Source organism: Fistularia commersonii, chromosome 22 (genome assembly GCF_037954325.1).
Source record: "Fistularia commersonii isolate RoL2024-O1a breed Wild chromosome 22, RoL_Fcom_v1.0, whole genome shotgun sequence".
NCBI lineage: Eukaryota > Metazoa > Chordata > Actinopteri > Syngnathiformes > Fistulariidae > Fistularia > Fistularia commersonii.
Genome location: NC_141305.1, coordinates 2699797 through 2715742, shown reverse-complemented (window position 1 = coordinate 2715742; position 15946 = coordinate 2699797). Strand labels below are relative to the sequence as shown.

At 41.4% G+C, this 15946-nt stretch overlaps 1 protein-coding gene across 3 annotated transcripts in view; it reads left to right on the top strand.

The window, feature by feature from the left end:
- The first annotated feature begins 682 nt into the window (after positions 1–682).
- The window catches only part of LOC147221287 (rho guanine nucleotide exchange factor 28-like), a 46573-nt gene continuing 31309 nt past the window's right edge, over positions 683–15946 (top strand). For all 3 annotated transcript variants that reach the window (XM_086169114.1, XM_086169113.1, XM_086169112.1), the window contains exons 1-9: positions 683–1213; positions 7698–7839; positions 9120–9229; positions 10015–10201; positions 12885–13068; positions 13469–13670; positions 13949–14024; positions 14810–14856; positions 15583–15655. In XM_086169114.1, coding sequence (XP_086025240.1) covers positions 1088–1213; positions 7698–7839; positions 9120–9229; positions 10015–10201; positions 12885–13068; positions 13469–13670; positions 13949–14024; positions 14810–14856; positions 15583–15655 — 1147 coding nt within the window. In that variant the 5' untranslated portion in view covers positions 683–1087. The remainder of the gene's footprint in view (positions 1214–7697; positions 7840–9119; positions 9230–10014; positions 10202–12884; positions 13069–13468; positions 13671–13948; positions 14025–14809; positions 14857–15582; positions 15656–15946) is intronic.

The window sequence follows — 15946 nt, the reverse complement described above, 5'->3', positions numbered from 1 at the left end:
TTTCCCGAACAGATGTACAGGTTCACTTGAGGTGACTCGGATTTAAAGAAAAATACCACATTATTTTAAGGCGCCTCGCTTCGTTTTCTTCTTCTTCTTATTGCGATCCGAACGTGTAAAACTGTCATTTTCATTTGTGTCGTCATGTTTTGCATGTTTGTTTTCTTAAAACTGACCGCTTTAGCTATTTTGTGTCCATGTAGTTAAAACAATGCATTGCCATACTTGATCATAGAAGTTAGGTAACAAACAACTTGAGATAGACAATAGCAAAGTTGGTTAAGATGATGATGATGATGATGATTATTATTATTACAAGGTCCACAATTTGCTGTGTAGATTCACAAAGCCAGGATTGGATTCCCAGTCAGAAACTGTGCAAAAATTAGAAGAAGCACTTTAAATCGGCAAGAAATTGACTGAAGTTTGCATGAAAATTCCTGAGGGATATGTAGAAATTCCTTTGAAATGTGTGAATTTCTCCTGGGCTGTTTTGTCCCTACTGCAGCTGATATTGTGATACACATTAATTATTTAAAATAAGGGCTTCTGAATATGATTTAATTTTTTTCCATCCCCAGCGTTCAGCTCTAACCGCGCGGCCGTGAGATTTATCTTGTCGCTGGAATATTTATTCTGCGGTCATAATTGATTGTTACACTAAAAAATGATGATGGCACAGGAAACCAAGTTTCTTTGCTCATGCTCTTTGTTCTGTCTGCAAATTTGTTATTTTAAGACTTTAAGCTGCTCTGTCCACTTTAGGAAGTGACCCCTGATAAAGAACAGATCTCAACCCTGCAGCACTGAAATGCAATAACATTTTCCTCTCAAGTATACACGCGCACATAAATGTAACACCGTTGACTACACACTGTCTGCATGTCATTTAAGGCTCATTTGGTTCCCGGGATATGGGGTTTGCGGCGATGTATCAGGGATCATAATTAAAATCATTATTCAAATGCTTTCATCAAAAGATTATCTTGTCTCATCAGAGGACCTTTGACTCTGCCCGGCACACATAAGGTTTGATAATCTCTTCAGGATCAGAGCTTGCAGAATTGCCAAAATAACCACAGAAGTAATGAGGGATCATATGACTATTCTGGGTCTGAACTTTTTATTTTATTTTTGTCCGTCCATTCAGTGCCCGTGTCTCCCTGCAGGTACCGTGCAGATGGAGCTGAGCAGGAGGAAAGTGCCTCTCTATGTGAGTATGTGCTCTACTTTGCACCCGAGATGCCGTTCTCTCCCAATTAATTTTCAAGAGTGGGTCATCCCGCAATCTGGGTGTGAGATTCGGCAAGAGATCATTTGTCAAAAAAAAAAAAAACTGAAAGGAAAATAAAAAAACACCCATGTCATGTCCTAGATGTGAACCATTTATTTTAATCAAAGCGGAACAGGGAAAATGGTTTCCTGTCGAAAAGGACACCCCTGGTTCATGTTTACAGCCCATGCGATTACATTAGGTTCACAGAAGTCATTGTGTTTACCATTTTGTAAAAGAGGCCTCAGATTTTTTCGCTGAAGTCAACGAGGGCATTTTTTTGTTCTTCTCCGATCAAACAGAGACCTTCTTTATTCTTTGAATGAAACATTTCTGGGGTTTGAATCACAGTTTCGCAGGAAGAATAACCACATTCATCAGCGCAACGCTGAATAACAACTTGGCATTTTTGTTTATACAGCTAGCAAATCAGTAACTCCGTGATTCATTCACTATCATGTTTTTATTTGATTTGACTCGCTCAGAGTGGGAACGGGACCTCGTATTTGCCACGGGCTGCTATGATTTGTGACGTTTCTGCTCACGTTAAACGTTTCAGCAAAAGTGTCATGTGTTTAATCGAGGCAGGGCGGCGGGCAAACGTCACATTTCTGCAAATATGAATGTTGGAGATCAAAGAGAGGCATACGCTGCTCGCACTGTATTCAGTCACTTTAATCCTTTCTAATTTGACATGTTTTCATGTTGTTTTCCTGTTACACCGCGCTTTTTCAAAGGTCACCCAGGTGAACAGTTACGTAAAGGTTAATGAGGACGCTCCACCTAATTCGCATCATGAAATAATCCTCTGCACTGCATAAAGGTCGACATACAATTATTAACTTAAAAAGTGAAGGGTGACGGCTAAGTACAGTCGCAAAAATCTTCATAAACTGACTCATCATATATGAATCAAAGCTGACGGATATTATCTCCCATCCGTCGTTGTCGCAGCCCCGAAAAATCACCACGATAAAATCAAACACTGCCGCCTGATAGGCAGATAGCCTTTTTGAAGATGAATGAAAACAAGATTGGTTTTTATTCTGTTGCACTGAATCTGTGTTTGTTTGATAATAAAATTGCCAGTGCAAATGCAGGGATGTATTCTCCTGTAATTCCCTGTCAACAGTATTATTTGGCCATCTATATTTGTTCTTGTGATGATGACACACATATGTTCCTTCTGTTATCTTCTATTATTAATTTGTAACTCAAAGCCGACAGTGAAGTTTGTGAAAAACAAACTAGCGTGAGAAGTGAAATTTTTAAATCTATTTAAAATATCCATCCCGTGGCTGATTGGAACACAATCAAATACATCTTCAACAGTAATGTGATCACGCAATATAAAACTGTTATGTGTGACACTACCTCACCTGCCCCTCCGACAGATTTTTATAAAATGAAAACTCGACCGTTGAGAGAAATCTGTTCAAATACTATGTTGATAAAACGTTATGATCACGAGATTAATGCGGTCGTACCGTGAGGATGAACTCTCGGTTTTGAAAGCAAGCATCTGCTGGCTTGTATGCAAGTTGCACTTTATATCCGTTTCATGGAAAAGGAAATGGTTAATCTTTTGTAGAGTCCAAATACTTACAATGGCATCAGGCTCGTGTGCCAGAAGATTATGTCTGTTCTGAATAACCAAACAAAAGTCTTAGAGGAAATTGACTCTCGAGGAAAAAGCTCTGACTGGAAGGTGGTTACATCAACCAATTGCAAAAAGAGGCTTTGTCATTTCCCGGGAGACAAAAGAGTAGAAATGGTGTCAAAAATTGATGTCAGACGTTAGACCAGACACAGAAATGCTCGCTTTCTCCTGAGCAAAATGGAAATGAGTGGTACTTTGATTAAAACTCAACAGCAATGGCTCTCTTTAGAAAAATAAAAAAGTGAAATAATTCACCAGCCTCGGTTTTAACATTTCCCCCACGGGTATCTGTGCTGTTGTTTTAATAAGAGAAAATGGCTCCTCTGGAAATTTTGCTCTCCATACCGTGTTTTATCCCTCGACCGTGTTTAAACATTGAATCTGTCGTCGGGCTGATTTATCACCCCCTCACCAAAGAGTAGATAATGAGGATTAGGAATGGGGTTAAATTATCCTGAGGATTATGCGGACGGGGAAAGATGGAGGCAAGATTACTCATTTTCTTTGCTGCAGACTTTGGGTCAGTTCGTGAGGTGGTGCGTGTTGTAAATGTGGGGGTAAATGTGAAAGAGACTGCAGAAGGTGTCTTGAAAATCCACCCTTGTTCTTCTTGCACTCATTTCAACACGTTTTTCTTTTAGCTTCATCCTGTACTTTATATTCATGGCCTTATTTTCTTCAACCTGCCTCATTTTTTCCGGCCATACTCAGTCATTTGATGCGCTTCCCAGAATAACCTTCGCAGCAAGCCTTTGTACCTGAGTGTGGTCTATTGAGACCTCCACATGACGTCTTCTGCACCCGAACCTGCAGCTGGAAATCACAGAATATCACTTACTCGGTGACCCGAGCCTTCGGAAGGCGTTTCTTTGCTCTCAGAAACAAACGATATGTCCAGAACCGACGGCACATTCATTCATTCATTCATCCATTGTCGAGACCTCTTACCAGACACACCTGGACCATCGCTAACAGGAGGAGGCATCCTCAGCAGATGTCCGAACCCCCTCGAGGGACTCCCTCTGACATGGCGAACGGTGTATGTTTGCCTTTACCTATCTGTAAGGATAAGCCCAACCGCCCTGCTGGGGAAAATCATTTCAGCAGCTCATATCTGGGACCTCGTTCTTTTTCAATCATGACCCAAAAGTGAGAGCCGGGATGGTAAATGGAGAGCTTAGCTTTCTGGCTCAGTTTCATCCCTGCTGACACGTCGCTGCCTAAAGTGTAAAACTATACGGGATTTAACACAACAGCGGTGTTTGCCAGACATGTGAAACTGCCTCGCTACAGTTGGTCACGTCAGGTTATGACGCGTGGGGGGGGGGTCACGTCAGCTGAGGTGGCAAACAGATTAACATTGTCCAAATTTTCTGAAGCGTTCATCAGTGGCAGGAGGAGTGCAGGCAGAAACAAGTAGTCCTCGTCAAATCGTCAAATCCCAGGCTAGTTATTTAGCTTCTGTCACTGACAACTTGGAATGTGGCCTACCTTCCCCATCTTTCTCATTTCCATCTGCAATCACACTGACAACTCGGTCTTTAAAACCGGCAGATTTGATGCCAGATGACACTGAATGGATATATTTGAGCGCAAAGACAATATTACTATCGACTTTTTCTGCAAGAAAAGATGAAAAAGTTCACTGGTGATTATATTAATCTAAATTCTAGTTTGTATTACCGGTGTTTTGTTTTTTTTTCCCACAAGACACCATGCACAGGTCTTTATTCCATTTCTCCCAGAGTTTTTTTTTTTTTTTGATTTATTTACTTTTTTTATTTTGTGACTGTTTACTGAATAGATCATGGAATAGACATCAAGATGATTTAATACTGAACACCTGGTGCCACGTTCCCATCACGTTGTCTCAGAACTGTGCATCCGCTCAGTTTACATCTTTCTTTTTTGTACAAATGACATATCTTAATTTCCAAATGTTTTTGTCTCTGCAATGTGTTCTTTGTTCAGAGTACCAACAGCAATAATCTGCCCAGATTGAAACCCTTTTTGTTTGTCTTATCCTCTGCTCACATATGGGTTTGATAAGCTTTCTTTTATAGTGACTGAAAATTCATGGAAAAGCAGCGTTCAGAAAAATCTTGTCTTTGTCGAAAATCAAATGAACATTCTTCTGTTTTCTTGTACAGGATCTCCAAAATAAGTGGTGACTGTGGTAGAACATGGATTATACAGGACTGTCTCAGAAAATTAGAATATTGTGATAAAGTTCTTTATCTTCTGTAATGCAATTAAAAAAACAAAAGTTACTTTTTCATGATATTCTAATATTTTGAAATAGGATTTTTGACTTTTCTGAAGATGTAAGCCATAATCAGCAATAGTAAAATAATCAAAGGCTTGCAATTTTTCAGTTGATTTGTAATGAATCCAGAATGTATGACACTTTTGTTCCTGTAATTGCATTACAGAAGATAAAGAACTTCATCACAATATTCTAATTTTCCGAGACAGTCCTGCATATATACTCAAATGGTATTAGCAGTGGGTAAGAGAATTCTTAACAGTAAGCTGAAATAAAGCAGATATTCCGGGTACTCCGGGTTCCTCACAGTCCAAAAACATCCAGAGGGTTCATTGGACGGTTTGATTTTTGCCAGTTCTGAACTGTTATTTGTATTTCAGTTCACTTGATTCATCAGTGGAATAATTAGCACAATAGTTAATTAGATGAGAAAGTAATATTTGGCTGCCACACTTGTAAACACAGATTTCCTCTCTCGCTTCCTCAGAGAGGAGTACCGGCTTTGTCTGTCATCGCTGTCTCATACCAACGGTGTTCTGGAAAATTATCAGAATAAAAAGAAAAAAAAAAAAAGAGAGAACAATGTGGTACATTCTCAGATTTAGCCAGTTTTTGATATTTGTGTTTAGACTACATTCATTATTTGAAAACTTGGCCTTCCTCTGTTATAACATGATTGCTATCTAAAAAAAAATGTTTGTCCCCACGAGATAAGGATATGAGGAAAATGATTATTTTCACATCGAAGGTGCTACTCAATGGTGATCGCAAGCTTGTGTCACTTTTCTTTTTTTTTTTTTTTAATCAATCGGGGGAAGCTTAGTCCTCTTAGAGGAAACCAGAAAATGCTAACATGTTTTGAGGACCAATCCCAAACTCTCACATTTGGTCCCAGGCTTTGGCTGGTGACCGACTGTTTGTACAAGTGGTCAGAATTGTGCCTCAAGCTGTGCGTCCGATCTGCTGCGGTGACTAATTGTCAGCGGGTAAAGAACCCAGACCATCGATCGATTAGAGCTGTGACTCCTTTGTGCTACAGCCAGCTCGAGTCTGAGGACCCTCGCCCAGCTCTTGTTAGTAAAACAGAGTGGACCCAAATATCAAATATTTTCATGTACAGTATACCCTTGTTTTTCGCGGGGGTTACGTTCCAAAAAGAACCCGTGATAGGCAAAATCCGTGAAGTGGAAACCTTTATGTTTTTTTTTTACTATTATTATACAATTAAATACTCTATTATACATTGAAAAGAAAGAACAAACCATTTTACAGGCTCAATCATTTGTTTCACAAATAAAAGTACTGTACTTTAAAAATGTTTTTTTTCAACAAATTACTTCTGTACTGTACTGTCAAATAATAATTTTAGTCATCAATGTGAACAGAAGGCTTCAAATTGTGGAGATTAGCATCGCCTACCGCGACCGCTCGGTCCAGAGCGTTTTGTCAACATCGTGGGTTTTAGAGAAACTCGAAATTGCAAGAGAATTTGCACGTATGTAACGTAAATTTGGCAAGCTGTTTTACGTACGTGTACATATTAATCTGCAACGTTATTGACGCACAGGTAGAGAAGAAGCGGAGTGACTGTTTAGCCAATCAGAATGCAGAACACAATGCACGATGCAAATCCGTGAAGTAGCGAAACCGTGAAAAGTAAACCACGTTATAGCGAGGGATCACCGTACCCGAATATGTTTTCCTGCAGTCCGCCTTCACCAACAACTTCCCCATTGTCCGTTTTATTCTTTCATTTCTTTTTTTGGTCACGCAGCCTGTCTAGAACACGCCTAGCTCATCTCAGCTTCGTCAAGACTGTGGAGAAAAGACCGGCTTCCCGTAAAGCGTGTCGTTTTGAGTAGGCTCGTTGGCGATGGGTCTCGTCACTGTCAAAGGCGTTACATTAGAACTGTTTGGGGATGACATCTTGGCTGACAAGTGATTGGTCCTCGATTGATCCAAGTGATCGGTCCTAGATTGACTCAATGGCACCCCCAGAGGAACAAGGTGGTAATTTAAGGCGGTTTGTTTCTGGTGCAGACAAAATTATAACTATAGCACCGCTGTTTCACTTCTAAATGCAAAAATGTCACTCGGCATGTGACCTACATTTCTAACCAACTCAAAGTGAACCCTTGAGGTGGAGAGTCTAATGAAGCCGACATCAATATGTAGTCACATCCAACGCAATGGTTTCATTCTCTAGTGCCTCAGATCAGTTGTCAAAACTGTTCGGGCCCGTTGGGATCAGTGCGGGTCTTTGCAGTAGGCACTAAAAAGACATTCCTGTTTTTATTGAGGTGGAAAGTTTTATTGTACCCTGAAAAGGAATGCTGTCAGGGGATTTGCTGTACTTTGCAAAAAAAAAAAAAAAAAATTTAGAACGGCGCATCGGGATGCTGTTTAACACTCAAATGAGTCGGAATCTTTAGGGAGGGAAAAAAAAAAAAAAAGATTTGTTGTTTCTTATTTGCCCCCTCATCTCCCTTTTATCTCAGGGCCAGGCAAAGGTCTTCGCATTGCTGGAGGGCTTGGAGTCCATTCGGGACGATGCGGAGATCTACATTGTTCTGGAGGGATCAACACTGTTCCATGTCACTAGAGCTCAGAATGACATCATGCTCTGCTTTATAGTGCCTGGTATGTGCAGGAGGGTCTGCTCAACATCTCCCGCCGAGTGTCTGTATACGAGCTTTCACTTTTCCTCAGGTTATTTGCTGGTAGACAAAATGTCCTCAGAAGGTGGCATCAAACACCGAACCTCAGCACTAGACAATACAGGGGGTCTCTTTTCCTGTCTGCGATTTACTCTGGGACTGTATATCACGATTTCAATCTACACACACACACACACACATGCACTTGATGTCTGGAAAGGCACAAAATCTTATCAGCTTCCGTTCAGGAGGGGAAACGGCTCAATAAACAATATATCAACATTACCGAGTCCCTGTGTAGGTCGACAGAGACAGCAGGCAGGCCCCGGCTCCTTCTACAAAGGCTGCTGTGTGAAATTATGGAGGACACAAAACCCATGGTCTGTATTGCTGTGGCGAAAAGGAAAAAAAAAAGTATTGTTACCATGGTGTACCAGAAGGAATTACGCAACAGTTACAGTGACTTGTGAATACAAATGCCACAGAATTTCCGCAGATCTTTAAACCGTATTATAAATATGAATTCATTTATTTAAAAACAAAACAACAACAAAAAAGAAATGCAGCACACACAAAACTGTACCTCACACTTATTTCCCACATTTCCTCGCAAATCCACTGTGCTGGTTGTATTTAGTGGCTCCTATTTCTACTACCCAGTAAGGCTGCAACTGACAATTGTCATCATTGTAGATTAATTGAATTGTAAATTGTGCCATAAAATTGTTTAGAAAACCCTGAAAACGGGGGAAAGTATTTCACAAAAATCCAAGTGGCATCCACATATATCCGCAACCCAAAGATATTTAATGTACTGCAATTGAACAGGCTAGTCATAAGAAAATATTCACATTTGGTCCGCTGGGATTATGGCTGGTGACTTCTTTTTTTTTTCTTCCTCCCAATATGAGCCAAATGATTACCGTAATCGATTGTTATGATATAAGAAAATAATGTACTAGACTCACCGGCAACTGAATTCTCTGCTCACTGTCCGCTACAGTGCCATCTCTTGTTTATCACAAAAGACTTTTACAGCATCTGTCAAGCAGCTTTGAGAAAGTCTTCAACATTTTTAATCCAGCAATGTTTTGTTCTTGTTCCCCTGGAAGTGATGGCAGCATGAAAATAAGATGTCTGGACTTTTTGTCATATTCTGAATCTAGATGATAGAATATTGAGAGGTTGTGCCATTTTCATGCATCGCATAGAAATCTGTGAGGATTAATGAATGGATCTGGTTTCCGTCCTTCCCGTCATTAGGGCACAATCTGGCCGAGATGGTCTCCGTGCAGGCCTACCTGGTCTCTGAAAACAAACCACTCACCCGGATGGGGGGAGCGGTGCTGGAGTACGTTCAAGACGATGCTCAGGTAAGGCGGCGGCGCAGTTAGAAACATACAGCGTACAGCCGGGTTTAATTTGCGTCTGGATTTTCCCCATCGTGCCTCTCATCTGCCACTGTTGAGCCTCATTTTGTAATAACAGTGCATTTTGTAATAAACTTTGCCGCATTATGTAATAAGTTATTACATTTTGAGATTATTACAAAATGCACTTGCAACTTTTTTATTCTCTAGGAAATGTAATAACATGGAATTTATAGAATATTCTCTGTTAATGCATCCCTTTAATAGTGTACTGATAGCAATTGCTAAGTACTGCTACGAGGCTAATACAATGATACTTATAATAGACCTCGCTTTTGCAAATACTTTAAAGTAAAATAAAATACAATTAACAAACAAATAAACTATGCTTTAGAATTGTTATTACATAATGCACCATGTTATTACATTTCCTAGAGAATAAAAAAGTTGCAAGTGCATTTTGTAATAATCTTCTCAATATGTAATAACTTATTACATAATGCGGCAAAATTTATTACAAAATGCGTTGGGGCAGTTTATTACAAAATGTGGCTTTATTATAAAATGAAATGAAAAAGTAATTACATTTTGGACGTTTATTACAAAATGCACCATTATTACAAAATGCGGCTCAACAGGCACAGACACAAAACCGGACAGGTTTTACTTCCCAATATCCAAAGAAATGTCACTAATGTATGATAAACTGACGAAAGATGGATGCAAAAGAAATTTGACAGTTGTTTCTAGCACTTGCACAAATATTAATGCAACATCTTTATTCCCAGGATCTCGCAGAGCACCTGGTGATCCACGGACACTGTCTGACTTGCACGGATCACAAGGAGCTGAGCAGCCTCTTCAGCCTGGGCCAGGGAAGCTCCCGATGGGCCATGGATCGACGCGTCGCTCTGGCAATGGCCAACCTGGACATCCCTCGGAACTGGAATGTGCTGGGGAGCCACAGCAGGGACGGTGAGAGCTGGATTGTCTCATCTTGCCTCTTAAAATGTCATGCGGGGATATTAAACCACTGATAAACCGTTTGAAATAATAACGACTGTCCCACACACACACACACACACGTTAGAGCACGATCAAGCAAGAAACTACCACAAGACTTCGCTTTTGCAGAAAATAACGACTGCTGAAAAACTCGTAAAATGTGGTTTGCTTTCACCAATTTTATTAGTACGTAAATACATTTTCTATAAGCTGAAGTTCTGGGTATAGGTGTCTCACACCTTTATATAGAGTCTGTTGTGTCGTTTTATAAGTCTTAGAATTCTAACTTCAAACCGGTAGACCGTTATTTTTTATAAAAGGTTCAGTTGGCAAGACATTTCACATGGAGAAGCGTGTCCATAGAAATACAGCGTTTCTTCTCAAGGGCTTTTTAATGTCTTCCATCATAAACCGGTGTCAGGTTTTCAGAAACATTGGAAACGGAGTCGGCCGGCCGCCCTCCCCTCCATATATTCCCTGCCATAATTCCCTTTTTCCATGCTTGCCGGGCAGAAATCGGAAGTGAACACGGCCACATGCGTGCCTCTGTCGAATCATCAGAGCCAATTAAGCGGCATGTAATGTGGTTAATAGAGCCGTTCCAGACGGAACTCGGGAAGAAGACGATAAATCTGAATGTACGTGTTTGTGTGTTTATGTGTAGCTTGTGGGCTGTCCGCCATGTTCAACCGCCGCCGCCGCCGCTGTCCGTTTGTACCAGTTCTGTGCTCACGTCGCGCCACCTACACAAATAACAAACTAGATTTAAGGGTTAACATAGTTATGGCAGTCTGTTCCATCGCAGTGTCTCGCTCTAAATGTCTGCAGTTAATTTGATAACTCTGCTTATGACTTCTCCCTCTGTTGCTACTGGTCTTTGCAACCCAAACGTCAATTTCTAACTTTACTTTTGCCAGCTTGCTGAGAAAGTCCCTGATATCTGATTGTGGATTTTCCAAACGCCCGAACACCGTGACGCATAACTGTACTTACCTTGTCTGCAATGCTCCCTCGTCCAGATTCTTTTCGATATCGACACATTTTTTAGTCCAAAATCACTTAAGTCGTTCCCTTTCACTGAAAGCCATGTGAAGTGAGAAGGCATACGATGAGTCCACGTTAAAAATCAGTCAAATATCAGCTGACATAATATAAACAGTTACATAAAAGCAAAAAAAAGAAATATCCTATGATTCCACAAGATTTATGAATTGCCTAAAAACAAGGGAAGTTCAGTGAAGAGGTGTCAGTTTTTTAATAAATTGCTTGTGAAAGATTGCTGCGATAAATGTCTGCATTGTGTAAGGGGTCGCTGTTTATCGCAATATTCTTTATTCTGAACTTATAGTTCCCCCGTGCCTCTCTTTTTGGTACAGAGTATCGCCCAGATGTCGTGAATGATTCAAAAGACTACAAGACTTTTAACACAAATCATCACACATTTAATTCACGTTAAACTGTTCCTCAAGTCTCAAACTTGACATCTGGTAAATTATTTCTGGGCGTCTTTCTATGTGGAGTTTGCATGTTCTCTCCATGTCTGCATCGACCTCCTCCAAGCTCTCCAGTTTCCTCCCGCGGTCCAAAACCATACGGGAGTTTAATTATGGCCCCTGTATTTCCCAGACGTGTGAATGGTTGCACGTCTCTTCGTGCCTCTCGCCCGATGACAGCGGGGATTCGCTCCAGCACCGCTGTGACCCCGAGTGCAAGATAAGCGGAGTAGATAATGAATGAATGAATGAATATAGACGCGAGCCATTGTGACAATAGACAGTCAGACGCCCATTCAGTCGTGAATGTAGAAAGAACAAAAGAGACGTTTTTTTATCTTTGACTCTTCCGTGTACGTATGTCATTTCATTTAGTAATTGAGACCATTTCCGTGGTAGCGTTTCTGTGGGACGTGATTTTTGAAAATGCATCTTCATTCCAGAACTTAGAACCATAAAAACCACTTCCTAATAGCCATTGCTTACTTTTGATGTATCACCTCGAATATTACCTTTTTTTTTTTTTTTTAAAGGAAACTAATTGTTTCTTGTGCCTCTTTAAGAACTAGAAGTGGAAGTGTGTTTAAGAGTTCTTAATTAACTGCGCCTCCCTGTCTCATCGGCCTAGTGTTTTATTTTTCTTTTCTTAAATGCCCCTTGACTACATGAGAATCTCAGCGTGCCATTTTGACCCGTCTGAAAACATCGTCACATTGTTTTCGGCCAAAAGAAATGTTCTGGGGTATAAATATCTCAAATTGATTTTGTATCCACGCTGTGTTTTGAAAGGCTGAAGCTCATTTATCCCCAGCACGCCATTTGCTCGACTGTTGGCGATTTGATTGAGGCCAGTTACCTGGATACGGATCCCGTCAGGCAGACATAAGACGAAGCCGTTATGCGCATTGCTTTTTTTAAAAAGCTTTTATTGCCTTAAAGTGGGTCAGTGGGGCAGGGTTACATCCAGAGCTTTGCAAGACAAGAAATCATTCGCTGACATTTGGGTTAATTATCATCAGGAGTTGATCATTAAGCCGCGGCCCTCAATTTTGCGGTTTCTTCCTTTTTCTTCGGTATCATCATTTCAGAAAGTCAGTGTGTGACCACATCCTTTTTGTTTTGTTTTTTTTGACATTGCTGCATATCCTCGCCTTCGCCAGAGCGCTGCCCGAGAGAGTCTCCCCTCCACCTGGCTGTGCGCTGGGGTTTGTGTCGGCTGGCGGAGCTGCTGCTGTGCCAGCCGGGGGGTCTGATGGCCGTCAGTCTCCCCAACGAGGAAGGAGTCACGCCGCTGCAGCTGGCACGCACCACCCGCAACGCCGAGCTGCTGGAGCTTCTCACACAGTAAGATGCTGCACGTCGATGAACCCGTCCGTAAGCCACCGCCCGCCCGTCCCCGCGAGCTCAACCGCAAAAAGACAAGGTTTCACCCTTTACTCAGGATCGCTTGCATTCTCCGGATTTGTCAAAAACCGTAAACGTACATTTTGAAGAACCGTTTACGACCACGCAAGAATGTAAAGATCATCTGTCCGAGTCAGCTCAAAAATGATAAAATCTGGGACCATAAACCTTGAACCACTTTGCAGGCTCCGGGGTGAAAAGCTAAACCGGTGACAAAATCTACGAAACGTTGTTATAGCCCGGAAAGATTTGACATTTTTCAGACTTGAAGCAGTAATACTTTCTCAGATTTAGTCATGAACGCAAATAACATGATAAATATACGCCTGCTTTGCCGTAGCCCACCCAACCCTCTCGCCACTCCTCCGGCCGGCCTGTCCCAGGTGTGGGCAGACCGGTCACGCTTGCTGCGGTTTTGTCACGACACGGGAAACCTGACGCTGACTGTTCGGCATTACCTGAAGAGCAGCTCAGAGGAGAGCCGGCAAGCTGACGTCCTGCTTCTCAGAGAACGGCTCAGGGATGAGGACTTTCTCCGAGAGGTGAGGGATTTCTGATTTCTTCAGAAGCTCAACACATTTTTGTATATGATTAAAAAAACATAGAGTTGTGTCGTAGGCTTTGCCTTTGGAGCTCAAGTCAAGCAAAAAACAGCAGTTTCAACTGAAAATACCCCCCCCCCCCCAAAAAAAAATAGGTTTCAACGACATATATTATTTAAAAGTGTGCAGTCAAAATGAATTCGCACTAATCGCTTCTCCAGCTGAGCTGCAAGTTGTGCTTTCCTTTTTTTTGCACCTATTTAAAATTTCTCTCTCAGATTAAGGCTCTCAGGAGGGAACGAGGACAGACCATCTTAGGGAAGGAGGAACCGGTGGACGATCCTGCGGAAAACGGTATCTTTCCTTTCGGATGACCTCTGCGCCTCGTCGGGTCAAGCAGACCCGCTTTTTACTGAATCGCGCGGTCTTCGCAGTCTCGCCTCTGCGAAACAATGGTGTGCCTCTGTGGCGTTTGCGGCGTGTCTCGCCGCAAGCTGCGGTTTCAATCCGACCTCAATACTCAAAGAGGCCCACTGCCCTCGTCTGGAGAGGGGAGGTACTGCAACGCTGGGTTGACTGCCTCAGTCGAAGAATTAAACAATTGAAGCGAGAAGAACCTACAAATAATCAATATATTACCATTAAAAGTAACAGGATACCTTGTATCACGAGAGCTGAATTATAAGTCATTCATTGAATGTGATGAATTCGGACAGTTAACTTTTAGTGTTTGCTTCGGCTCATGAAATGTAACAAGCTATGCAGAAAAGTAGATTTTCTTGCATCACTATTTATTATTTTTTTTAAACATTGTGAGTGGTTATGCTGTTTGTTTTTGCAAAACAGCTGATTTATATTTCCGAAAAAAAATAAACGGATGGAATTGTTGACGCAACCTAATTGGCCGTTCTTGCCACTGTGTTCAGACACAGTAACCTGATACGTTCAGCGCCATAGAATTGTTTTTTCAAGGAAAATAGACACTGCAAAGCAAAACACTTGTACCCACTTGAAACTTGAAGAACATCAAAAGTTATTTTTAATCGGAAACACACACGTTAAAAGAATACGAAAATAAATAAAACTAAAGGAAGACCTTCCTGCCTATGTATATAATTAAATACTTGAATCTTTTGCAGGATTCTATCCTGATATCAATGGGGACAACTCAGCTGCAGAGGAAAATGTAAGTATCCAAGGTAAAGGCAGGTACTGAACAGTTTCTCATGAAGGTACAAAGAAGTTTAATGAACTCAAAACACTTCTTTTACATGGAGTAGTGCAAGTCCTAAATCTGACCCGTGTTGCTATCACTCATTTCAAAGTGCTCTAAACGCCGCAAAGTTAAATCACCAAATTAATAACTGAACGATCTCTGATAGATCTCATTTTGTGAACAAGTACAAGACAAACACGAGAAACACTCCTCACTAGCTTTAAGCCATCACATATTGTGGAACAGGCGACACACTTAAAAAAAACGTCCAATTTCTAAATGTCGCGTAACTTTGCCGGACCTCCCAGACCATCTGTATCGGGCAGCGGTGCAAACTGCACTCATGGCTTCTTACTCCAATCGCTGCCCCTCAATGCTCCACATTGTTTTCCTCTCATTGTTAAGGTGTCGGAGGCACCACCTGGCTCACCCGGCTGAATAGATGACTATGTGAGCGCTCGAGTGTGTGTTTCGTGTCTGTATAGGAGCTGTTGTATGCAATACAGATGGTTACCTAATTGATTTTTTTTCTCCGTCACACACCTAAGCACTCGTCAAACACCTGTGTTTTTGTACTTAGTTATATCCTTTTTTTTTTTTTTTTTCTGAGTTTTGTTGGAATGCTTGTAACCTGATGGGAAAGGCTCACTGTGGAAATGTGCCGGCCGCTCGCTAAAAAGGTTTTTGTCTGCCCAGGACTACGAGGAGCCGCTGATGTTCTGCCTGAATCAAGACGACCAAGAGGATGAACCTTCGCCATCTGACTCTGGTAAGAGTTTATTTCTTTTAACTTGCGATCGCATCGGTGGGAGATCTTTTTTTTTTGTGCAGAAATTGCTCTTCTTTTTCAAGATCCTCTTTCAGCACTGCTGTAGGGAACTCGACAGGAGGAAACCTTCCCTTTTCTGAACAGAACTTGGAACTCAACTGTAGTCCATCAGTCAATATGCCTGTCTACTTTCCCTTTGAGCTGAAAGATCATGTTTCATTTCCCCGGCCTGTCTTTTTCCTCTCCTCTGGCTTTTATTTTTTCGAGCATTGTCACTCTGCATTTGGCCAA